The sequence below is a fragment of the Manis pentadactyla genome, chromosome 11 (assembly GCF_030020395.1).
Source record: "Manis pentadactyla isolate mManPen7 chromosome 11, mManPen7.hap1, whole genome shotgun sequence".
NCBI classification, from domain to species: Eukaryota; Metazoa; Chordata; class Mammalia; order Pholidota; family Manidae; genus Manis; species Manis pentadactyla.
Genome location: NC_080029.1, coordinates 99324398 through 99347460, shown reverse-complemented (window position 1 = coordinate 99347460; position 23063 = coordinate 99324398). Strand labels below are relative to the sequence as shown.

Sequence of the window (23063 nt, the reverse complement as noted above, 5' to 3'; positions counted from 1 at the left end):
GTTTGAATCTAGCCTGTGGATGTGGGGTCTTAGGATTATTCTGAGTCACTTTTGGCTGTCAGCAGTGATGTGCACCATCATGTTGACATGCAGTTTTTATAACCTATGCCTGGGTCTCTTTAGTGTTTTGTAACTGCATAAGCATTTCAAAGAAAATTAATTTCCTTGGTGTTTTCTATTCAGTTAAATTTGTAAAATTTTTGTCTTTAATTATAAAGTACATATCTCTGAAGATTAAACAACTCTTCTTGAAAGTAAGCTGGAAGTTTTAACATTTAGGCGTTTGAATGCATGAATTGGTCATATCAACTTTTCTTTCACCTATGAAAATGTTACTTATGGTCCAGTCTGAGAGAATTAGTAATTTTGGTTGATTTTCATTGCATGTGACTTAGTCTTCCATAAGCACAGTAATTTTTCATTTAATGCTATATCATAGTGGAATCTTTTCAAAGATATCTTAAGAACTGGAATTAAGTTGAAGTTCAGGTGAGTACATTGCCACCAGAATAAACAACTCAGTCAGGGTACATAAGCAAAGATATATCTTCTTACAACTCAATTTGCACATGCGTAGGCTAATTATTTCTCTGTCTTAGCTGTCTGGTTTCTTTTAACATCAGGTTGCCAGGCTCATCCTGATTTTAGAAATGTCTATATTTATTTTTCCAAGGACATCATAACATCTGGGAAATAAAATATTACTCCCATTTTATATATGATGAAACTGAGGTTAGTGGAGGCTAAACAATATTGCCCCAAAGAAGGTCTGTGCTCAAGGCTCAAGGTCTTACTGAATCTCAAGTTGTATGTCTGTGACCACTATAATACACTGTCTTCTCTATTCTTCAGGTGATCAGTCAACTGGTCTCTTGTAGAATGTTTATAATTTGGCTGGTGATAACAATAAGTATTTGTGTAATTACCATTTTGTCTTAAATCAAACAAAAGCATCACAGTTCCTACTTTTACTCCTAAGGTGCATCTGTTGAAGCAGTCTGTTGAAATACGTGTTCTGCTCATCTTTTGACATTTTAAAGTGATGGAAGACCAAAATATAGCCATTAGTACACTAATTGGTACTGCTCCTATTGTTTTTTTTTTTACCAGCTAAATGGTACAATAAACACATCTCTTAGATAACAAATAATCAGAATGTAATAGCAGATAGACTGCATTTGAAATGGAGACTGGCTGACAGATGGTAGTCCATTTGAGAAGGTATTTGTAATAGTTTAGGACAGTATACTTTGTTTGACATATGAAACAAATCTTAATGTTAGTCCAATGGGAACCTCATAAAGGAAATCAGCCTAATGCTTTCATTGTGAAATCAGATGTTTCTTGATGTAACAAGCAAATATAACTACAAATTGTTAATGTTTGATGATTAGACTATTTCATTTGAATTGCTTCCTTACTAGCATTTTTTTCATGTAAATACTTAGTTTTATTCCTCATGAATCTTAATTTTTCCAAGTATTTAACTTGTTTGATTAAAGTTTTAAATCTCCATGCATAGTTTTATTGACTCTTTATATCTTTAACAGAAGTATAGAAAAGTAGTTTGGTAAGTCCCAATATACCCTGAAGAGTTTGTGGCTAATGGGATCCCTGGTTTTGTTGGGAATTAATTTATTTCAGTTCCTGAGCACATGGGCTTATGCTAATGTGCATAGATGAATTAATAATCATTAGTTGTATCTGAATCCAGACCATGCCAAAAAAATATGATGTAACAGTTGATATTAGCCATAAATTTAATTCGGCATAATGAATTATAGAAAAATAATGGTAAATATTTATTGGGGTCTCACTATGTTCTTGTTACTGTGCTAAGTGCTTTACCTGCGTCATCTCCTTTTGTTCTCACAGTCGTCATCTACAAAGCTATCACTGACCAAGGTTTGTTTTTCAGCTTTGAAGCTTCACAAATGTTTTCTTATGATATCATGAGTTGATGTAAGGGACTGACTTAGAAAGTGACTAAGAAGGTGATAAATAAATCAAAATGCTAAGTTACTTATTTTTAAGGGAGGATACAACTCAGTTTGGAGATGAATCACTGAAGAAATTATAACTTTTGAAAGCATACACACATAATTTTCAAAATACTTATTTAAACTATGCTTCAGAATTTTGGAGTGGGTTAACTCAGGAGAAATATCAGTCAGCTCAAACATGAATATAATGATTGTTATTCTCTTTTACATTATTAAAACAAACTAATAGAAATTTTGCTTGGAAATTAGCTTGTTACTTTATGTACCCAATGATTCAAAGGTTGTATTCCTTTAAATATTCTACTAATTTGAATTCTTAATTAATTTGAGTTAATATGATAATGGAAACAAGAGCAGGGTCCTTAAATTTCATGTGAATCAAAATCACCTTCCTAACAATTCATTTGTCCCAAATCTATCCTGGTAGACTCTGATTCATTAAGTTCGAGATGGGGCTCTGACATCTGTATTTTTTTTTTTTATAGTACATGTCTTTATTTTAAGAAACATACATACAGAAAAGTGCACATATCTTAAATGCACAGCTCAATGAGTTTTCAAAATATAAGTAAAAAACACCCATATCAAACATTAACAAAATCCCCAAATTCCTCATTTCCCGCTACCAATTATTACCCAACTCCCCCAAGTTAACCAGTCTTGACTTCTATGATTATAATCAGTGTTTCCAGTTTTTGACCCTTGTGTAAATGTAATTATGTAGCATATACTCTTTTCTAAAGACTCCTTTTATTCAACACTGTTTGTGAAATTCATTCACGATTTTTTTTTTTTGAGAGGGCATCTCTCATATTTATTGATCAAATGGTTGTTAACAACAGTAAAATTCTGTATAGGGAACTCAATGCACAATCATTAATCAACCCCAAGCCTAACTCTCAACAGTCTCCAATCTTCTGAAGCATAACAAACAAGTTCTTACATGGTGAACAAGTTCTTACATAGTGAATAAGTTCTTACATGGTGAACAGTGCAAGGGCAATCATATCACAGAAACTTTCAGTTTTGATCACGCATCATGAACTATAAACAATCAGGTCAGATATGATTATTCATTTGATTTTTATACTTGATTTATATGTGAATACCACATTTCTCTCTTATTATTATTATTATTATTATTTTTTAATAAAATGCTGAAGTGGTAGGTAGATGCAAGATAAAGGTAGAAAACATAATTTAGTGCTGTAAGAGGGCAAATGTAGATGATTAGGTCTGTGCCTATAGACTAAGTATTAATACAAGCTAGACAAGGGCAACAAAACATCCACGGATGCAGAAGATTTCTCTCAAAACAGGGGGTGAGGTTCTAAGCCTCACCTCTTGACATCTGTATTTTTAACATGCCCTCACACTTGACTCTGACAACACAATAAAGTTTAAGAATTTGACCCAAATTTTAAAAGATCTCTTACTATTCCTCAATTGAGTACAGTTAATAGTAAATATCCAAAGGTTAACAGTGTACTAAAGTAAATATTTGTTTGAAAAATACACATTAAAAATTTTTTTCATATGTAATATAGTATTAATTTAACTATGGGGTGAATAGGTGAATGTCTAGTAAGGAAAAGATGTGGGAGAGAGGAATGACTTTCTTAGTAATTTTAATAGTTAAATATACCTGAATGACTGCTACTTAATCTTGTCAAGAGTTGAATAATTAAGGAGCAGGCTTAAAGTAATTAGGATATAATTAAAATTTAAATGTGACACTGATTATCAAGGCCAGATTTCTCATATTGAGATGAGAAGAACATTATCATGTTGAACACTTTAAAAGCAAAACATAGTAACTACTGCCAACAATGTATAGACCCAGTAGGGTTTACTTATCTTTAATTTATGTGCCTATTTAAGTTTTCCTTATTTATATATACTGTTATCTAACATGTGATTTTTGCTCAAACGGATGAGACAAATTTTGTAGATTATGGAAAGTCTTATGAAATTGTATCTCTAACAGATGATGCTGATCAATGAGCATTGACAAAATTGTGGTTTAAAGAAAATTAATATTACTGTCTATAAAAAATGTTTGAGGGAACTAAGTGGATGGTTATCTACTTAAATTAAGGTAATATTTGTCTTTCTCATCTTTTAACTTACTCTAAGTTAAGTAGATGTCTTCCGTATTTGCTGGAAGTTCCCATCATTAGGCTTGATAATTTGAGGAATTAGACTTTTCTTTTGACTGGTATTTCATCTTCTTGTACCAAGTTTGTAGTTGAATTTGCAGTCTATTTTGGCTCCTTTTTTCTCCTTGGTTTTTGGGTTCTTTTGCTTTATTTGATTTGTCACAATAATTACCCAGCCATGTAGGAGATTTAACAGCAGAAAGTAATGTACAAGTTCTATGTGTTCAGGCGCAATTGAACATTTCATTTAACTCGCAAGATTTGCAGACGTTCCATTAAAATATACTTCATTATTTTTTCTCCTATGCTCTCATTTCATTAATTTTGGAAAAAGCAAGCATCTTTCTGAAACCTACATATTTGAAATGTTTTCATAGTATATTTTCCTGTGCATGAAACTTAAAGGGATTAAACTGTGACTGATTTATTTATTTTTTAAGGTACCTGAGCATATATTCTGTGCTGTTTTATGCCCGCTATGTGCAGAAACAAAAATTTGAGCTACTCATGAATCACTGCTTCCCACTGCCATTTCTTACTGTATTTCTTCCTGAGCCATCAAACTTTACAAATGCCTACAGGTATTACACACCAAGGAGGTTTTATTTCCTTTCAAGGTTTTAAGCTTTGAGCTTAGATGTCTCTGTTTCAGAAGAAGAATGACCAGGCAGCTCTTTTGGAGCCAGCTTAGCTTCCATTTTTCTAAAGAACTGTCCACTTTGAAGTTTAGTATTCCAGTTTAGGGAATGTAGGAGCGAGCCTGAAGCCAGGGAAGAGGCCCAGGGGGAGAGTTACAGTAGCAGGAATATACAGTCTTGTTAAAGAAATGAGAAAGAAACATGAAAAAAGTTGAAGAGTAGATTAAAAGTGCTTAAAAATTATGTAAGTGATGTGTAAAGAAATTTTTTAGACAATTACTATCATTACTTTTTAGAGGACAGATTACTTTTTGCTGGACTTGGGGGTATAGTGCAGTTGAACCGTGCCCTCAGGAATGAATGGAATATAGGGATTTAGATGGAAACTCTTTCCAATGCATTCCACTTTGAAAGTTATTCCAAAATGAAGATAAAGAAAAGTAAGTTTTCTTTTGGGGAATGTAGCTGCCTTTTTCCTCTCAAGGAAAACCACCGTGTAGTACACTATTAAGAAGTAGAAGCAACCACATTATTCTTTATTTCTGCCAAAGCTTACAGGCCTCTCTGTTACAGGTATTTCCTATTTGAAAAATCAGAATTCCAGGAAACTTGAATCCTTACTCCTTTCCTACTTTAAAACAAAATAAAGTTGGAAATAATAAAAGTTCATGGTGGGATATATGATATTTTGTATTGAAGAAATAACTCAAAACTGGTCTGGTACTTACATTTCCATTTATAGTTTGTTTCAAACAGCTATTATTTTGTAATGAGAAAAGTTATTCGTTGAACAGATTTTTGTTTGAATATCTCTTATGTCCTGGGTACTATGCTAAGTGCTAGAAAGAAATGGTAAACAATCAGATATAGTCCCAACCTTTTTGGAATATGTATATAGAACATGATATTAAACAGTTATTCACACAGATTAGTAATTGTGGTTAGTGCTACATATAAAGACTGCAGTATTTTAACCTAGTCTGGTGGGTCAGGGAATCTTCCTAGATGAAGAGACATTTAAACTAAAGGTCAAGTAGGAATGAGTGGAGCAAAAATTGGGAGAAGAAGCTTTTAGAAAGAGGGATTCATGTGAAACTTCTGAGACAGAAAAGAGCTTGTCCTTTCAAGGGACTCAGCGGCCAATGTGGCTGAGCCCAGCAAGGGGAAAAGTAGCTCATGCATGGTGGTTGAAGGTAAGATTATACCGGATTTTTGAAATGATTACTTTGGCAGGCTTTGAAAAGAGTTCAGTTAGGAGTCTAATGTGATGGTAGCATGGGTTAGGATTTGGCAAAGAGTTAAGAAGGAATAGATTTTATATTTATCTGGGATGTAGAATTGGAAGTTATAATTGGTTAGATTTAGGTCTTATATCTGCAGTATAGTTTGGTCCTTTTAAAATGAACTAATAAAAAACTGCTTTATGTCTCCAACTTTCAATTTTATATTGATTTTTGCATTGCTTAGGCTTATTTTTCCTGTGGACACTTGTATGATCTCTTGATTAAACAGAGATCAGTGACCACCTTTCTTTTTGTCTTTAGAGCAACTTCTGCTACTTATTAATAAGGTGGTGTTTCCAAAGGTGCAGTGCATTTGGCAGTTGTTTCCTTCTTTTCTCCTAATAGTGAAATTTAAATCAGGTCTCTTTTGCACATTGTTTTTGCTTTTGTTTTGTTTTGTTTTTGTCTGTTCTTGAAACAGAGCAATAAAAGCGAATTTACTTTAGGGATAAGTTACTAGACTTCATAAGATTATTTTGTTTTTGCTTTTTTGTTTTTAATTTCAGATTCAGTTGCAGGCATAATACCTTTGAAATGTTATTTTTCTCTTCAGTAAACACAGTTTCTGTTCTATTGTTGAAATATTTATATATGGATTTTCAATCTTTTAGAAACATCTTAAAGGTAGTTTCCCCATCTTATTTTAATTTTTTTGACATTATAATTCAAAAGTCATGTTGAACAAGAGATGTTAGATGTTTTCAAAGATGCTATAGATTATCTAAGCTCTCCTTGTATATTACATCTTGATTTTTGAATTAAATCAATGCATGTTCATTAGTTGTTTTTTTGGGGGGGTTACATTTGAAGATATGTCTATGTTTATTTAAAAAGTAACAGTCCTTTAAAAAAAGTTTTTAGGCTTTCTGTTTTATTCTGATATGTTTCAACATTTCACTGTTGGGTTGTCCTTAGTGTTCCTGGGGGGTACTTTGTCTTCCTCTGTAATTTCTTTCCTTATAATTTTTCTTAAATTCCTTACTGTGACACAACTTAAAAAGAAAGCTTTTTAGATAAAAGGCAAGAACTCTATTATTTTAATGACAGTCATTGCAAGTAGTGCAAAGATGAAAGTTCTTGAGTTGTGCCTTCCTTATGTGTGTGATCTCAGAAATTTCTTGCATATGATTATGCTTTGAAATACTTACTATTTGCAGTTAGCATTCAACCAGAGTGAACATTTCTTTTTCATATGGATATTTTTTTAAAAAATCAAAGCAATAGTTAATGGGTTTTAAAACCTTAGTACTATTGAACATACTACTATTTTATTCCCTACATTTCATTTTATAATTATCCTCCTGAATTTTTTAAAGTGCTTGGTGATAAAGCCTAATTATAGTTTAAGACAAACAAAAATGAGAGAACTCAATACATAAAGGTTGTTTGCATTTTGAGTAATATCTTCTGTGGTTTGTATTGTGACCCTTGGTTACCAAATAACACAGTAACAGGGTTGTAGCCAGGGCCTGTTGCCAAGCGTACGTCCTTAACAACTAGGGTCCCAGTACTTATTTTGCCTTTTCTCAGGAGTTCATATATTTAGGGTCTCTCTGTCTTTAGTAAATTGTGTGGTCATGGATAGCCGTGATGTTCTGCTGGAACTTGGCAGCAGGTTCAGCATGTTCAGGGCAGCTGTGTATCTGAACAGCAGCATGAGTTCAGGAGATCAGGGTTTTACTTTACTACACTTTTTGTAAAGCACTGTCTTGAATAACAAAAAAACCCATGTCATTTAAAAATGGTTTTTATGTCATTTCTTTTTTCAGAGCTAGTTATATTAAAACACTTTATGTTTTTTTCAAACATAAAATTGAAGGATGAACTTTATACCTTTAGCCTCTATTCACCAATAGTTAACATCTTTCCATACCTGCCTGTTCAGACACACACACACACACACACACACACCACACACCACACACACACACACACACACACACACACACACACACACACACTTTTATTTTGCCAAATTATCTGAAAGTAGATTATAGACCTCATGACATTTCATCCTCTTCAGCATGTACCTCCCAAGAACAAGGACAGCATCCTACATACTCACAGCTCCATTGTATTTCCTAAAAACATCAACATTAATGTAGTAACATTGTCTTATATATGATCTGTATACAAGTTTCCCCAGTTATCTCCCAAATGTCCCTTATAGCTGTTTGTTCTTCATACAGGATCCAATCAGAATTCATACACTGTATTTAGTTATTGTGTCTCTTTAGTCTCTCCCAATCTAGGACAATCCCACTGCCTCCCTTGTTCTTTATAACATTTTGAAATCTTTGTAGAGTCTAAGCCAGTTGTCTACAGGATCACCCACATTCTGGATTCATTTGTTTCTTAATAGTTAGATTCAGGTAACACATTTCCAGGAAGACACAAGTGAAATTTTGTAATGTCTTGTTTCATCACACCAGGAGGCACATAATGTCAGGCCGTTCTCACAATGACTGCTTGGTGAGAGTGGGTACTGCCAGGCTTTTTAGGCAGGTTTCCCCTGTATAGCTCAATACTGATCTTTGGGGTGACACTTTGAGAACATCTGAGTATCTCGTTTCCTCAAAACATTTTACCAATGGTCTTAACATCTATTAATGATCCTTGCTTGAATCAGTCAATATACATTGGGGGTTATACTGATAATTTTTCTTATTTTGTTGATTAGATGACATTCTTCTGTCAAGAAGATCTTTCCTCTTTCCCCCCTTTTGTCCTTTTTCATGAGGTATTGTCATGGATAAATGGATTTTTAAAGATTCAATGTGTTATAATTCATTACTGTCATCATTCATTTTGATGATTTTTTTGTTGAAGTATGACATATAGAAAAGTACACAGATCATATGAATTATTGTAGTGGTCACTCCTGTATTATCAATGCTCTGTTCATAAATGGAAAGTACCCAGTATATGTTTTGTGTCTGATTTACATCACTCAACATGATTTTTGTCATATTTATCCATCTTTTGCATTTAGTCCATTTGATGCTCTGACTCTACCACAGATTATTTACCCTACTTTTGATGGATATCTGATTTGTTTCAAGTTTTTTTTATGATTATGTATAAAGCTGCTATGAATATTCCTTTGTATGTCCTTTGGGCAGTAGTTGGGCATAGGATTGCCTATGAGGAAGGATTTTGACAGCATTAAGTTGTGATATTTTTACCCAGGGAAGTCCAGGAGTGCTGTATTGGGCTGCCATAATCTTCTCTGAGCCTGTCATAAAATATTAAAAATAAAAGTTCTGGATTTTACATATATAAATGTGAATATATTGTATTATTCACTATTGTACAGTCCCATATCTTTATGTCATTTATTATCAAGGCAGCCCTTGCTCAAACAATCCAAAAAGGGAATACTGTTTATTCTACTTGAAAAATACAAAGATCCATGTTACATTGGATATGGAAATGTTTATCAGCTCATAGGGAAATGTGAATGGAGTATAACAACATACAAAATTCCTCTTGAATTGTGGAATTTTATTACGCAGGTGTTAACTTTGTCATATCTGTGGCCTTAGGAGAGCTTGCAAATTTTGTACCTCATATAGCTAAATGAAGATAAATTGTTTATTTAAACACACACTTGCAAAGATAGTTGGAATTCACTTAGTTTAAGTTGTGGGACTTGTAGTTAGTTGTTTACACAGATAAGCACATTGATGCTTTTTTATTGATGACTGGAGAACTTACTGGAGACTACATTTAAAAACCATGTAAAACTTTTTCTGTATAAGAAAGAAGCAGAGAAAGCAAAGGTACAAAGCAAAAATCAACTTCTTTTCATACTTATATGTATGTGCACTGATTGTTATTGTTATTTTTTTTTCCAGTAGTGGCAACAGAAGAAGTAGTTACTGCAGAATCTGTGGATGGTGCAATTCAGCAAGTAGTTAGTTCAGGGGGTCAGCAGGTCATCACAATAGTTACAGATGGGATTCAGCTTGGAAATTTGCACTCCATTCCAACCAGTGGAATAGGCCAGCCCATCATTGTGACGATGCCAGATGGACAACAAGGTTAGTAGTGTTGTATTTACATAAAGTTTGTGTTTATACTCAATTCTCATCAAGTTGTGATGTGTTTTTCAAAGCATTTATTTTCTTCTTGTTATATTTTTGTAACCTTTTGCAACAGACTTAATTGCTTAATTTTATTTGCTTACACAAATATTAAAATTTGCTTTCTCTGTCAGAGAGGAATTGGCCCCAAAGTATTCTGGTTGGAGAATGAGTTTAAATAAGTAATTCAAAATCAGCTTTGGACAATAATTTCCTAGGCCATGTAATGCAATTAAGATATCCTATGGGCTTTTAAAAATACCATGTAAGAAAAAGCTACTTAAAAAGAAGCTAGACTTAGAACTTGTAGTAGGAATGTGGTGGCAAGTTTTAGCAGCTTTTTTGATAGTTTTCCCATTTTTTCCTCTTGGAAACTACAGGGAATAATAAGATGGATAAAACTAAAGCAACAGCTACATTCTCATTGAAAATAAGAGGCTGAGAAAACTACAAAATTCTGTATTTGTAGTGTTGTCAAAAATATCTTAAGACCATTGTAGCCAGGACAAGAGAACCCTCATGGAACTTCACACTGGTGCATCAAGCAAAGAAAAGGGGTTAAGATAAGAAATCAGCAGTAAATATACACTCCTAGCAAGGCAGGGCCCAGTCTGAGTAGAAAGTGTTACAAGCATGGCCAAGATGAACTAAGGCATGAATACTGGAGGAAGCAGAAGGAGAAGGTACAGAAAGTTCCTATATGAGTAAGCATTATCTTGCACTCAGTCTCTGGAAAAAAAAAATGTGTGCACACACAAATTTTTAAAAAAATGAATGGGATTATAGAGACCATGCCTCTTCATGGCCAGTGAAGGAACTGGGGAAGGGAAGAGCTGGAGGTAGAAATTTTCTTAACCGAGGTTTGGTTTAGAGTAACAGGAGGTATGGCACTACAGAGAAACCACATCTCTAAGGAGAGTGTGTTGCTCTAGCAGTAGAGGAAACGCTGGACCTGAAGCCTGGGAGGTGTTTCCCTCCTGCTTTGCAGAAATCCTGTGCTGATAGCTGGTCCAAGATTTGCATCAGGCCCAGGTACTTTGACAAAGCTTTAAATAACTAATTCAAATTATATGGAAAAGAAGAAACCATTCAAAGTATTTGTATTAAGCAGATACAACATTGTTTCCCAAACCTGATGCTATACAGACTAATCTCATTGATGAAGAAAAGGAAAGGAACTCATGGTTTTGGATGTAAAGACTCACTATCATAAAATTTTCAATTCTTCCTGAATTAGTTTATAAATATAATGTGATATGAAAAAAGACTGTATTGGTTTGTCAGGGCTTCCATAATAAAATACCAGCTTAGTTGACTTAAATTACAACAGAAGTTTGTCTCCTCAAACTGGAGTTTGAAGTCCAGATCAAGGTGTCAGCAGGTTTGGTTTCTCCTGAAGCCTTTCTTCTTGGCTTTTAGATGGCTGTCTTTGGGCTATGTCCTCACACGGACAGCTCTCAGTCTGTGTGTTTGTGTCCTAATCCCCTTTACTTATAAGGATATCAGTCATATTGGATTAGGACTTACCCAGATGACCTCATTTTACCTTTTTACTTTTTAAAGGCCTTATCTCTTAATATGGTGAGGTGCTGGGGATTAGGACTCAAACATGTGAATTTTGAAGGGGGCACAATTCATCCCATCACAAAGACCAGCAGTTTTTTTCTGGGAATAACCAGATTCTGAAGTTTATATTTATATGGGGAGAAGGGAAGAAAAAGAATAAGAAAAACTGGAAAAAAGAGCAATGAGAGGAACCTACTAAATATTTGAATAAAATTTTAAAGCCTCTGTAATTTAAAATGTGTAACTGACATGAATATATGGACTATGCAGATAGTCCAGTGAAACATAAAAGGTTCTCAGTTCTTCTTGAGTTAATTTATAAGTGCATAATATGACATGATTTAAAAGAAAACAATTTAGTTCTCAAAATTTCTAATGTTTTAAATAACATTGTACTAAATAAATATGAGATCTGTATTTTTCATTTCAGTTAATATTTATAAGTTACATTTTTAAAAATATTTTAACAAAAAACTTTAAAATCTGTGAAACTGTAAATTTCCCCATTGGTTATTAAGGTTCCTTTGCATGGTTCCAGCTGGCACAGTAATTTTTATGGTCCTATACTGCTGTGCAAAGCAAGAATAGCCTCTCTCTGCATATATTTGCATTTATATAAAGAAATACTAAAAATTGGAACAAAGTCCAACTACCTAATAAAAAATAAGCTAACTTATGAAGAGACAAACCTTCATAATGGTGTATTCACACAGTGGAATACTATGCAGCTAAATAAAAGAAAGCCTTCTATGTACCTTAGCCCTCTATAAAAGATATCTTAGATATATAAGTGAAGAAAGCAGATGCAGAGCAACATATCTATTGTTTGTATGTTAGAATGTATGTTTTGTATGTATGCTACCTTTTGTGTAAGAAAGGGAAAAGTAAGAATATGCACATCTGTTTTAACATAAATTAAGAGCAATGCACAAGAAACCAATAAAAGTCATTATGTGTTAGCAGGAGTGAGAGAGATGTCTCAAAATATGCTTTTTAAATATGTTTGGATTTTGAGCCATATGAACGACTATATATATAAAATTTGAAGAAAAAAAAAGTAAGTCATTTAAATAGTAGTTTTTAGTAAAAAAAAAAGCAAAAGGTGAAGACAGGGACATCCAGATGAAAAGCAAATCAGTCTTTTAAAAGTATTGTTTTGGGACATATTTTAGATGAGCTGCATCAACAATGTCAAGACTAGTTTTATTTCTACTAAGCCTATCTGAAAATAGAGTAACATGTACATTTTTTTCATTTTAGTATTAACAGTACCAGCAACGGACATTGCTGAAGAAACTGTGATAAGTGAAGAACCACCAGCTAAGAGACAATGTATTGAAATAATTGAAAACCGGGTGGAATCTGCAGAAATAGAAGTAAGGAGTCTTTTACCTGGTGTGTTTTGCTGCAGTCATCCAAAACAAATTCAGTGTACTTTTCTTTTTTTTTGTCTTTTATATTTATTACTGACAGTGTTGCTTTGATCCAGAATGAAAGTACAAAGTATTACTTTGTCTGTTTGCTTTAAATATATAACAAGCCCTCAATAAATAAATATTGAATGAATGAATGAATGAATGAGTGAGTGAGTGAGTGAAGAATTTATAACAAAGCCTGTCATGGTAACACTGGAATGTCTTGTTTTTTGCCCTCTATCCTCTTATCTTCTATTAAATCCACATGAATCATTCTCACAAGTCACTAACATAAATGTCCCTATAGACTAAAAAATTTTTTTCTTAAAAAAGTGAAATGCAAATAAATGCCTGTTTAGACTGGAGGATGCTCCTTAGGAAGGATGTTGTCAACTGAGTTACTTTTTAAAAAGACATTAATAACTGCTTATTTCACTGTAAATCCTTTAAGGAAATTAAATTTAGACTAGTTGTTGATAGGATTCAATTTTTTTTTCCCTCTCCCAAACTAGTTCATAAGTGTAAACTAGTTTGTTAGTGTAACCAAACCAGAGTTACCTCCTAGGTCCTCATAGGTTTTTTTTCTTATATGACCGTAAATATAACTATATCCCCCAAATCCCAAAAGAAGGAAATCATTTGGTATTTGTCTTTATCTGCCTGACTTATTTCACTGAGCATAATACCCTCTAGCTCCATCCATGTTGTTGCAAAATGGTAGGATTTGCTTCTTTCTTATGTCTGAATAGTATTCCGTTGTGTATATGTACCACCTCTTCTTTATCCATTCATCTACTGATGGACACTTATGTTCTTTCCATATCTTGTCTACTGTAAATAATGCTACAATAAACATAGGGATGCATATGTCTTTTTGAATCTGAGAAGTTGTTTTCTTTGGGTAAATTCCTAGGAGTGGAGTTCCTGGGTCAAATGGTATTTCTATTTTTAGTTTTTTGAGGAACCTCTATATTGCTTTGCACAGTGGTTCAACTAATTCCCTGATAATTAGCGATGTGGAACATCTTTTCATATGCCTGTTGGCCATCTGAATTTCTTCTTTGGTGAAGTGTCTGTTCATATCCTCTGCCAATTTTTTAATAGGGTTATTTGCTTTTTGGTTGCTGAGGCATGTGAGTAATTTTTATATTTTGAATGTTAACCCCTTCTCGAATATGTCATTTACAAATATATTATTCCATACTGTAGGATGCCTTTTTGTTCTGCTGATGGTGTCCTTTGCCCTACAGAAACCTTTTAGTTTGATATAGTCCCATGAGTTCATTTTTGCTTTTGTTTCCCTTGCTCGAGGAGATGCATTCAGGAAGAAGTTGCTCATGCTTATATTCAGGAGATGTTTGCCTGTGTTGTATTCTAAGAGTTTTATGGTTTCATGATTTACATTCAAGTCTTTAATACATTTTGAGTTTACTTTTGTGTATGGAGTTAAACAATAATCCAGTTTCATTCTCTTGCATGTAGCTGTCCGGTTTTGCCAGCACCAGCTGTTGAAGAGGCTGTCATTTCCCCATTATATGTCCATGGCTCCTTTATCATATATTAATTGACCATACATGCTTGGGTTTATATCTGGGCTCTCTAGTCTATTCCATTGGTCTATGGGTCTGTTCTTGTGCCAGTACCAAATTGTCTTGATTACTGTGGCTTTGTAGTAGAGCTTGAAGTTGGGGAGTGTAATTCCCCCTGCCTTATTCTTCCCTCCCAGGATTGCTTTTGGCTATTTGGGGTCTTTTGTGGTTCCATAGGAACCTTAGAACTGTTTGCTCTGTTCGTTGAAGAATGCTGTTGGCACTTTGATAGGGATTGCACTGAATCTGTAGATTGCTTTAGGCAGAATGGCCGTTTTAACAATATTAATTCTTCCTATCCATGAGCATGGGGTGTGTTTCCACCCATTGGTATCCTCTCCAGTCTCTCTCAAGATTGCCGCACAATTTTCAGAGTATAGGTCTTTCACCTCCTTGGCCAGGCTCATTCTTAGGTATTCCATTCTTTCCGATGCAGCTACAAATCAAACTGCCTTCCCAGCTTCCCCCTCTGCCAGTTCATCATCAGTGAACAGGAATGCAACAGACATCTGTGCATCAATAATGCATCCTGCAACCTTGCTGAATTCAGACACTAGATCCAGTAGTTTTGGAGTGGATTCCTTAGGGTTTCCCACATACAGCACCGTGTCATCCTCAAACAGGGACATCCCAACCTCCTCCTCACCAATATGGATGCCCTTCATTTCTTTGTGTTGTCTGATTGCTGTGGCTAGGACCTCCAGAACCATGTTGAATAAAAGTGGGGAGAGTGGGCAACCCCGCCTCACCCCTGATCCTAAAGGAAAAGTTTTCAGCTTTCTGCTGTTAAGCGTGATGTTGACTCTGGGTTTATCATATATGGCCTTTATGATGTTGAGGTGCTTGCCCTCTATACCCATTTTGTTAAGAGTTTTTATCATGAATGGATGTTGAATTTTGTCAAATGCTTTTTCGGCAGCTATGGAGATGATCATGTGGTTTTTGTCCTTTTTGTTGATGTGGTGGATGATGTTGATGGATTTTCTAATGTTGTACCATCCTTGCATCCCTGGAATAAATCCTACGTGATCATGGTGGATGATCTTTTTGATGTACTTTTGAATTCGGTTTGCTGATATTTTGTTGAGTATTTTTGCATCTATGTTCATCAGGGATATTGATCTGTAATTTTCTTTTTTGGTGGTATCTTTGCCTGGTTTTGGTATTAGATCTTGGGTATTAGATCATCACTAAATGTTTGATAAAATTCAGCAGTGAAACTGTCTGGTAGAGGAGTTTTGTTCTTAGGTAGTTTTTTGATTACCAGTTCAGTTTCCTTGCTAGGAATTGTTCTCTTCAGATCTTTTGTTTCTTCCTGGTCAGCCTTGGAAGGTTGTATTTTTCTAGAAAGTTGTCCATTTCTTCTAGGTTATCCAATTTGTTAGCATATAATTTTTCATAGTATTCTCTCACAATTCTCTGTATTTCTGTGGTGTCCATAGTGATTTTTCCTTTCTCATTTCTGATTCTGTTTATGTGTGTAGACTCTCTTTTTATCTTGATAAGTCTGGCTAGGGGTTTATCTAGTTTGTTTATTTTCTCGAAGAACCAGCTCCTGCTTTCATTGATTCTTTCTATTGTTTTATTCTTCTCGGTTTTATTTATTTCTGCTCTAATCTTTAGTATGTCCCTCCTTCTACTGACTTTGGCCTCATTTGTTCTTCTTCTTCTAGTTACATTAATTATGAGTTTAGACTGTTCATATGGGATTGTTTTTCTTTCCTGAGGTAGGCTTGTACTGCAGTATACTTCCCTCTTAGCACGGCCTTCGCTGCGTCCCACAGATTTTTGCGGTGTTGAATTATTATTGTCATTTGTCTCCATATATTGCTTGATCTCTGTTTTTATTTGGTCATTGATCCATTGATTATTTTGGAACATGTTATTAAGTCTCCATGTGTTTGTGGGCTTTTTCCTTTTCTTTGCATAATTTATTTCTAGTTTCATACCTTTGTGGTCTGAGAAACTAGTTGCTACCATTTCAATCTTTCTGAATTTACTGAGGTTCTTTTTGTGGCCTAGTATATGATCTATTCTTGAAAATATTGTTCCATGTGCGCTTGAGAAGAATGTGTATCCTGTTGGTTTTGGATGGAGTGTTCCATAAATGACTGTTAGGTCCGTCTGTTCTAATGTGTTGTTCAGTGCTTCTGTCTCCTTACTTATTTTCTTGCTGGTTGATCTATCCTTTGGAGTGAGTGGTGTGTTGAAGTCTCCTAAAATGAATGCATTGCATTCTATTTCCCCCTTCAATTCTATTAGTATTTGTTTCACATATGTAGGTGATCCTGAGTGGGGTGCATAGATATTTATAATAGTTATATCCTCTTGTTGGAATGACCCCTTGATATTAACTTTTTATCAAATGAAAATTAAAATTGTTATTAAGTAACTTTGGGAGAGCAACTGCAGTGTAAAGAACACTGGACTTGAAATTAAATGAACCTTATTTTAATTCCACTCTTGCCCCCATTAACTTTGAGGCAGTTATCTTATCTTTCTAAATTTCAATTTTATTTTCTCCCAAGTAGGAATTTAGGATAACAATATCTCCATTTTGGGGTTTTATGAGCATTGATACCATAGAAAAGAGGATTTTTTTTTTTAAATCACTAGAAGGCAACATAAGTCTGACCAAGGACAATTAGAAGATATCATTGCCCAAATTCATTTAAGTGTAAGACTAGTGCATGTTTGGCCACAATCGAAAAGAAAATATTATTGAATTAAAAAGAATCCAATTCATGGTTTAACCAGAATGTTTGGTAAAATTATGATTTTAATTATTAAAGGTTGTTTTATTTCCTCAAAATTGAAATTTATACTTACTATACTGAAGTTCTTACAAGCTAACAGTTTATTCCTTTGAACATTATCTGTAACTTATCATTTAATAACCTTTTTAATATCTTTCTGATATGTTAGATGATTTCTTCTGGCATATAAGGTGAAAAAAGTTTTGTCATGTACTTTGCTTAAAGTGTTTAAAAGAACATTATTTTTAAATTACTTGAATTTTTATTGAACATAAACTTACTCAATTCAACAAACTGTATTTCTAAAACAGTGAACATGCAGCCTGTACCTTTATTTTTCTAACAGCCAGTCAAAGTTGCTCTGTTCCTCAAAGTTCAGCCTGTTTCCTCTTACAGTCTTCAGAGACCAGGGAGAATAATTGCAGATAACAGAAAAGAATGAATTGGGGTATAACTAGAACCAAAGAGATAGAAATTCTGGTAGATGGAGTTTTAGCTTAGTGTAGAGAAGAGTGTTTTTTTTTTCCTTGCTTTGTTTTTACTTAAGAGTTTTCTGGTGTTTAATTTGATGTAGACTTTGTTCTAAGGCTAACATAAAGTTTTTCTGTAAAGGGCCAGATATCAAATATTTATGTTTTTATGGGCTGTATGGTCTATGTTCCGCTACTCATTACTGCCATTGTAAGCAGGAAAGCAGCCATATACAATTTGGAAATGAGTAGGCATGGCTATATTTCAAAAAAATTTACTTATAAAAACAGGACCATATTTGGTCTGTGGCATTTAGAAAACTGATGTTTGCACACATGCTAACAGCTCACACACCCAGCCCAGTTTTTCTCTTTTAAAAAAAATTTAATGGTTAAAAATGAGTCTGGAATCAGATTTATGTTGAATTATAATTTTCTGATGTGTGATCTTGTTCACTTATTTAATCTCCCTGTCAGAAAAAAGGAGGAAATAATAGTACTTACATTATCACACTGTTGTAAGGGTTAAATAAGAATGCTTGTGAAGGACTAGGACAATGATGGGCATATAATAATGCTCGGTAAATGTTAGTTTCTTCTAAAATTTATATTGAAGTATGATAGAGAAATCATTGTTTTTTTCTTTATAATAGCTAACAAAATAAAATTGAATATTAGAAAATTATATATTAAAATGGATAAAACTGTTGAGATAATTTTTCTACCTGAAGCAGAATTCAATCATCTTGTTTGAAAAAAAAAAAAAAAAAAAAAACAACTCAAGTCTTTCCATGCTCTATTTTTCCATTGCCTACTGTAACTGTAATTGCTTGGCTTTGGAGTTACAGTATAAGATAAATATCTTGATTATTATCAGAATTTATTTTCCTTATAATTCCTCAATGTTAAATGGTTATAGGAAAAATACTTCAATGTTACTTATTAGTAGGCTAAGTATTTTTATTTTAAAGTGTCAGAATCCTTTTTATTGTGGTTTTATTGCAAAAGGTCAAAGCTTTTGGCATTTCTATATAAATATGAATCTCAAATGTTAGTCTGTTGCACTGTTCATGTGAGAAACAACCAAGTTACTGTTTCCATTAAGGAATGTCTTGCATTTAATACATGTTCAGTAAACATATGACAAATAAATTTGGAAACAAAGGATCCCTGAGTAAAATGAGATATTTTATTTATTTGAAAAGTGAGTGGGCAGAAAGATTCTTTCCCCAAATACCTATATACCTGAGAAAGAAAAATTAAAAAACTTTAACAATGTTTAACTAGGTTTCAACCTTGAGGATTAAATGTATTCAAAGAATAGTGCTAATGATTTTTATCTTTCAGATTTTACAGATTTAGTTAAGAAATGCCGATTAAATGAGGCCTCTATTTGGCCTAGGAGAAGGGAGCTATCTTTTCATTTATATTAAGATCTAATCAAAATAAAAATATGCACTAAGAAAAATAGGATTAAACTGTATTCACTGTTAGACTGTTTACGTCTCTTAGTTTGCTGTCATCTTCTGAAATAATTGTGAATTCCTTCCTGTTTCTAAATGTTAATAAATAGCTAATACTAGAGAATGACTGAGAGTTAATGCATTCCAATACTTCCTACCAAATCAGGGCAAGTTTTTATCCATATTCAAAACTGGCTACCCAAGGATCTAATTTCTTAACACATGCAAATTTTAAAACACTCTATGTGGCTGTTAGTAGCCCCGCGAGAGGCTGGGGTTCAGCACCCGGGAAAACAGTGCGCATCTCCCACCCTTCCTTTTGGTGTGCTCAAAGTTCTCCAGTTTCCTGCCAGGGTCCTGGCACTGACTGCTTACATGAGGCTCATCTCTTGGGAGTCCTTTCTGACCTTTCCTACTCTGTCATTTTGCCCGGAGTATGGGTAAGAAGTGGGTTGAAAAGGGGTAGCAGGGTATGGCTTTGATATCTTTAACTTGGAGATGAGGGGCACGCCTTCCTTCTGCTTGTACATTTTGTGTAATTGGAAGGTTTGAGACTACTTGTTTCATCAATGACTCCCACATTTGCTGGACCCAGGGGAAAAATAAAGATTGGCTCCAGCTTCAATCCCAATGTGGAGAAGGGAGCCGCATCACAGGAAGGCAGGAGTATTATCTCCTCCTTGTGGACCATGTGAGTAGTGAGCAGGGGGAGGGGATTTTAGTGTTCATAATGGACAAGGGTCAAGGAGGCAGTAGAAGAGCCCCTCCGATGGGCCTCTTCTCCAGCAGGCTGCTTGACCTCTCACCGACAGTTCCTCTGGTCAAGAGACTTGTCCAGTGTGAACCTGGCCTTTCTTGTGATTAATAATAGTCCTACCCTCAGCCCCCACCCCACTAAGAGGTCTTGGGCCTCTGTAAAGAGACTGAGCTTGGGCCTTCGGAGGTTGAGCTTCTGGCCATGCGCGTTCTAGAGGTACAGGAAACGACTCTGAAATGTTTTCCCTGAGGAGGCAGCTGAATAGAGGCAGAGTGAGGAGAAGAGAAAGAAGACTATTTTCGTTGGCCTGGATTTGTTTCAGCTCTCAGTTTATTGAGAATTTTAACACATACATTTTATGCCTGTATAAGTTAATGAAATCACAGTAGAGAAATTAGTATTGGTTTGTAAAATGGTATGACTTAGGACACAGTAATCTAGACCAGCACTCTTCATTTTAGAGATGAGGAATCTTGCTTATCACTAGAGGAAGATAGTTTTAAAGGCAATCGTATTAGAATCATAGGAAACTGTTACCATGGGAAAGCTACATCATCTCTGAGCATCATTTTCCTCATCTGTAAAATGGGCATCATATCTGTCTTAGAGACTTGTTATTGGAAATCACATGGTTTAGTCATATGGGTTCTCAATAAATACTGTTTTACTATTATACCTTTAGATAAATACACCACAGATGGAGATTTGAAGAGTTATGGTTGTTTAATTTCCCTCTTATTAAAGCTGTTTCTTAGTTTTCATAGTATACATATAAAAGTACAGGTACACAGGTGGGTTCATTTCATTATGTTAGTCTTTTTCCTAATTAGGAAATAATTTCCTTGAGGTTAGAAACTGTGATCTCTTATCTCATTCTGTGGAGCACAAAATTAGGGGCTCTAATGATTTGTGTATTGGTTGAATAGGCAGTATGTCTAGGAAATACCAGTATGTGTCTGCTTTTAGCTACTAATTTTTGGGATGCCTGCTTTTATGTGTTAATAATGTATTTGTGCAGAAATTGAAAAAAAAAACTTTTTTTTTTTAAATTAGGAGAGAGAAGCTCTTCAGAAACAGCTGGATGAAGCAAATAGAGAGGCACAGAAATACCGACAGCAGCTTCTAAAGAAAGAGCAGGAAGCAGAGGCCTACAGACAAAAATTAGAAGCTATGACTCGTCTTCAGACTAATAAAGAAGCTGTTTAATTGAAATGAACATGTAGTTTGAGTTTGCTTTCGGTCAAGAAAGAATACAATCTTGAACTGTACACAGTAAGGTACAGTCTTGGGAGGATAGGACAGCAGAAGAGACTACAGATTGATAATTGGACTTAAGCCATGAGCTCTGTATTCTTGTAACATAAAACTCTACTTCAGAAGTTGTGAGACGTATTTAAAACTGAGTTCTGTAAATAGTTAATGTTTTTTTTACAGTTCCAAATGTGCTGATAAAGATTGTTGAAGAGATCCAAAAACACAATAAGCCACTGTTTTTGTGAATTCTTTTTGGTTTTAGTACGAACCTTAATTTCTCAGAAACAGAACAGTTTTAAGGGTGATCGTTATTGATTAGACCAAATGTTGTGTAGTAATTATGTGGTAGACTGATGCTGGAATTACTCCTGTAGGTGTAACTTCTATAGGAAGAGAAGATTTCTCCCAGGAAATCTTTGTACAGCTTTAAGTTGTCTCAGATTCTCAGAAAACATTTTTTAGAAAGCAAATTTTTATATTTGTTCAATTTCAGCTATACCCAAGTAGATTTACATGTATATGAAGCAAATATTTTTAAAACTTTCTGTTTGTACATATTCTGCATGTTTTATAATTTCAAATGCATCACTTGCATAGGTGTTTTTCCAACAAATTGAAAGTTATTAGGAAAAAAAACTTTTATTCTATAGGTCATTGAAACTAAGTAAGCTAGCAGCTGGTTTTATTGGAATGACAATGTTCTTAGAAGGAGCAGCTTACAAGATAACTTGAATTTGCAAACTGTAAAATCTATGCTTTTTTGAAAATTTCATAGTGGGGACGTGAAACTGTATTCTGTGCCTTCCATCATGATTTCCACATGAAAGCACTTTAAGGCACTGGATTTTAAGATAATGTTTTTGGAAAACTCAAAGCATATGGGTTTCTGAAATATTTCATGGACTCATTTCCCCCCCAGGAAATTATTCTTATGGAAAAATAATTGCTTTTGTATGTAGAACAAGAACTTTTTGTACTACATTGATGCTATAGATACGTCTAACATAACTTACTTTTCCCTGTGAAAGCTCTACATGTGTGCTGCAACTTACTCTCATCACACAATATTGTTGAATTCCATAATGTATGGACATTAAACTCTGACATACTGTTCATTCTTTTTTTGTAGAACATAACTTCAAGCCCTTTTCTCTTGCTTTATTTTTTAACGTTTAGTTGCTTTATGAAAATGTTTAACCGGAAGACCCTTCTAGATTACCTATTCTGTATAAAGAAGCAATTACCCTTAAAACTGTACTCTGGCCTACTTTTCTATTTTACAATTAAATATCTTTTCCACATATGTTCAGTGTAGACTTATATTTTGACCACATTTTATTCACACATTAGGAATTTTGTTCTGTGTATTACATACAGCACTATCTGAAAATGCTAGAGATTCTCCACAGTGTCTTAAAGGCCCTTGAGTCATTCCTTGGGAGTTGTGAGTTCTCTCGCTGGAGTTGTCAGTATAATTGGTAATGTAATAAACAGTTCTGTGAACAATCAGCTTGAGAGTTGCTATTGGAACCTTACAAAGGTTTTAGGGCAGATTTAAGAACTATGAAGTAGAGAATAAACCTTTTGCAGTGTTCCACAAAATTTGACATATATTTTAAACTAAA

The 23063-nt window shown here is 34.2% G+C and overlaps 1 protein-coding gene across 10 annotated transcripts in view; it reads left to right on the top strand.

Annotated features, from left to right (window-relative positions):
• Window positions 1-22741, top strand: part of GABPB1 (GA binding protein transcription factor subunit beta 1) — an 84797-nt gene extending 62056 nt beyond the window's left edge. For 6 of the 10 annotated variants that reach the window (XM_036877433.2, XM_036877430.2, XM_036877428.2 and 3 more), the window contains 3 exons: window positions 9941-10126; window positions 12995-13110; window positions 21238-22741. In XM_036877433.2, the coding sequence (XP_036733328.1) occupies window positions 9941-10126; window positions 12995-13110; window positions 21238-21390 (455 nt within the window). In that variant the 3' untranslated portion in view covers window positions 21391-22741. The remainder of the gene's footprint in view (window positions 1-9940; window positions 10127-12994; window positions 13111-21237) is intronic. The other 4 variants (XM_036877434.2, XM_057488801.1, XM_036877429.2 and 1 more) reach the window with 1 other exon arrangement.
• The last annotated feature ends 322 nt before the right edge of the window (window positions 22742-23063 follow it).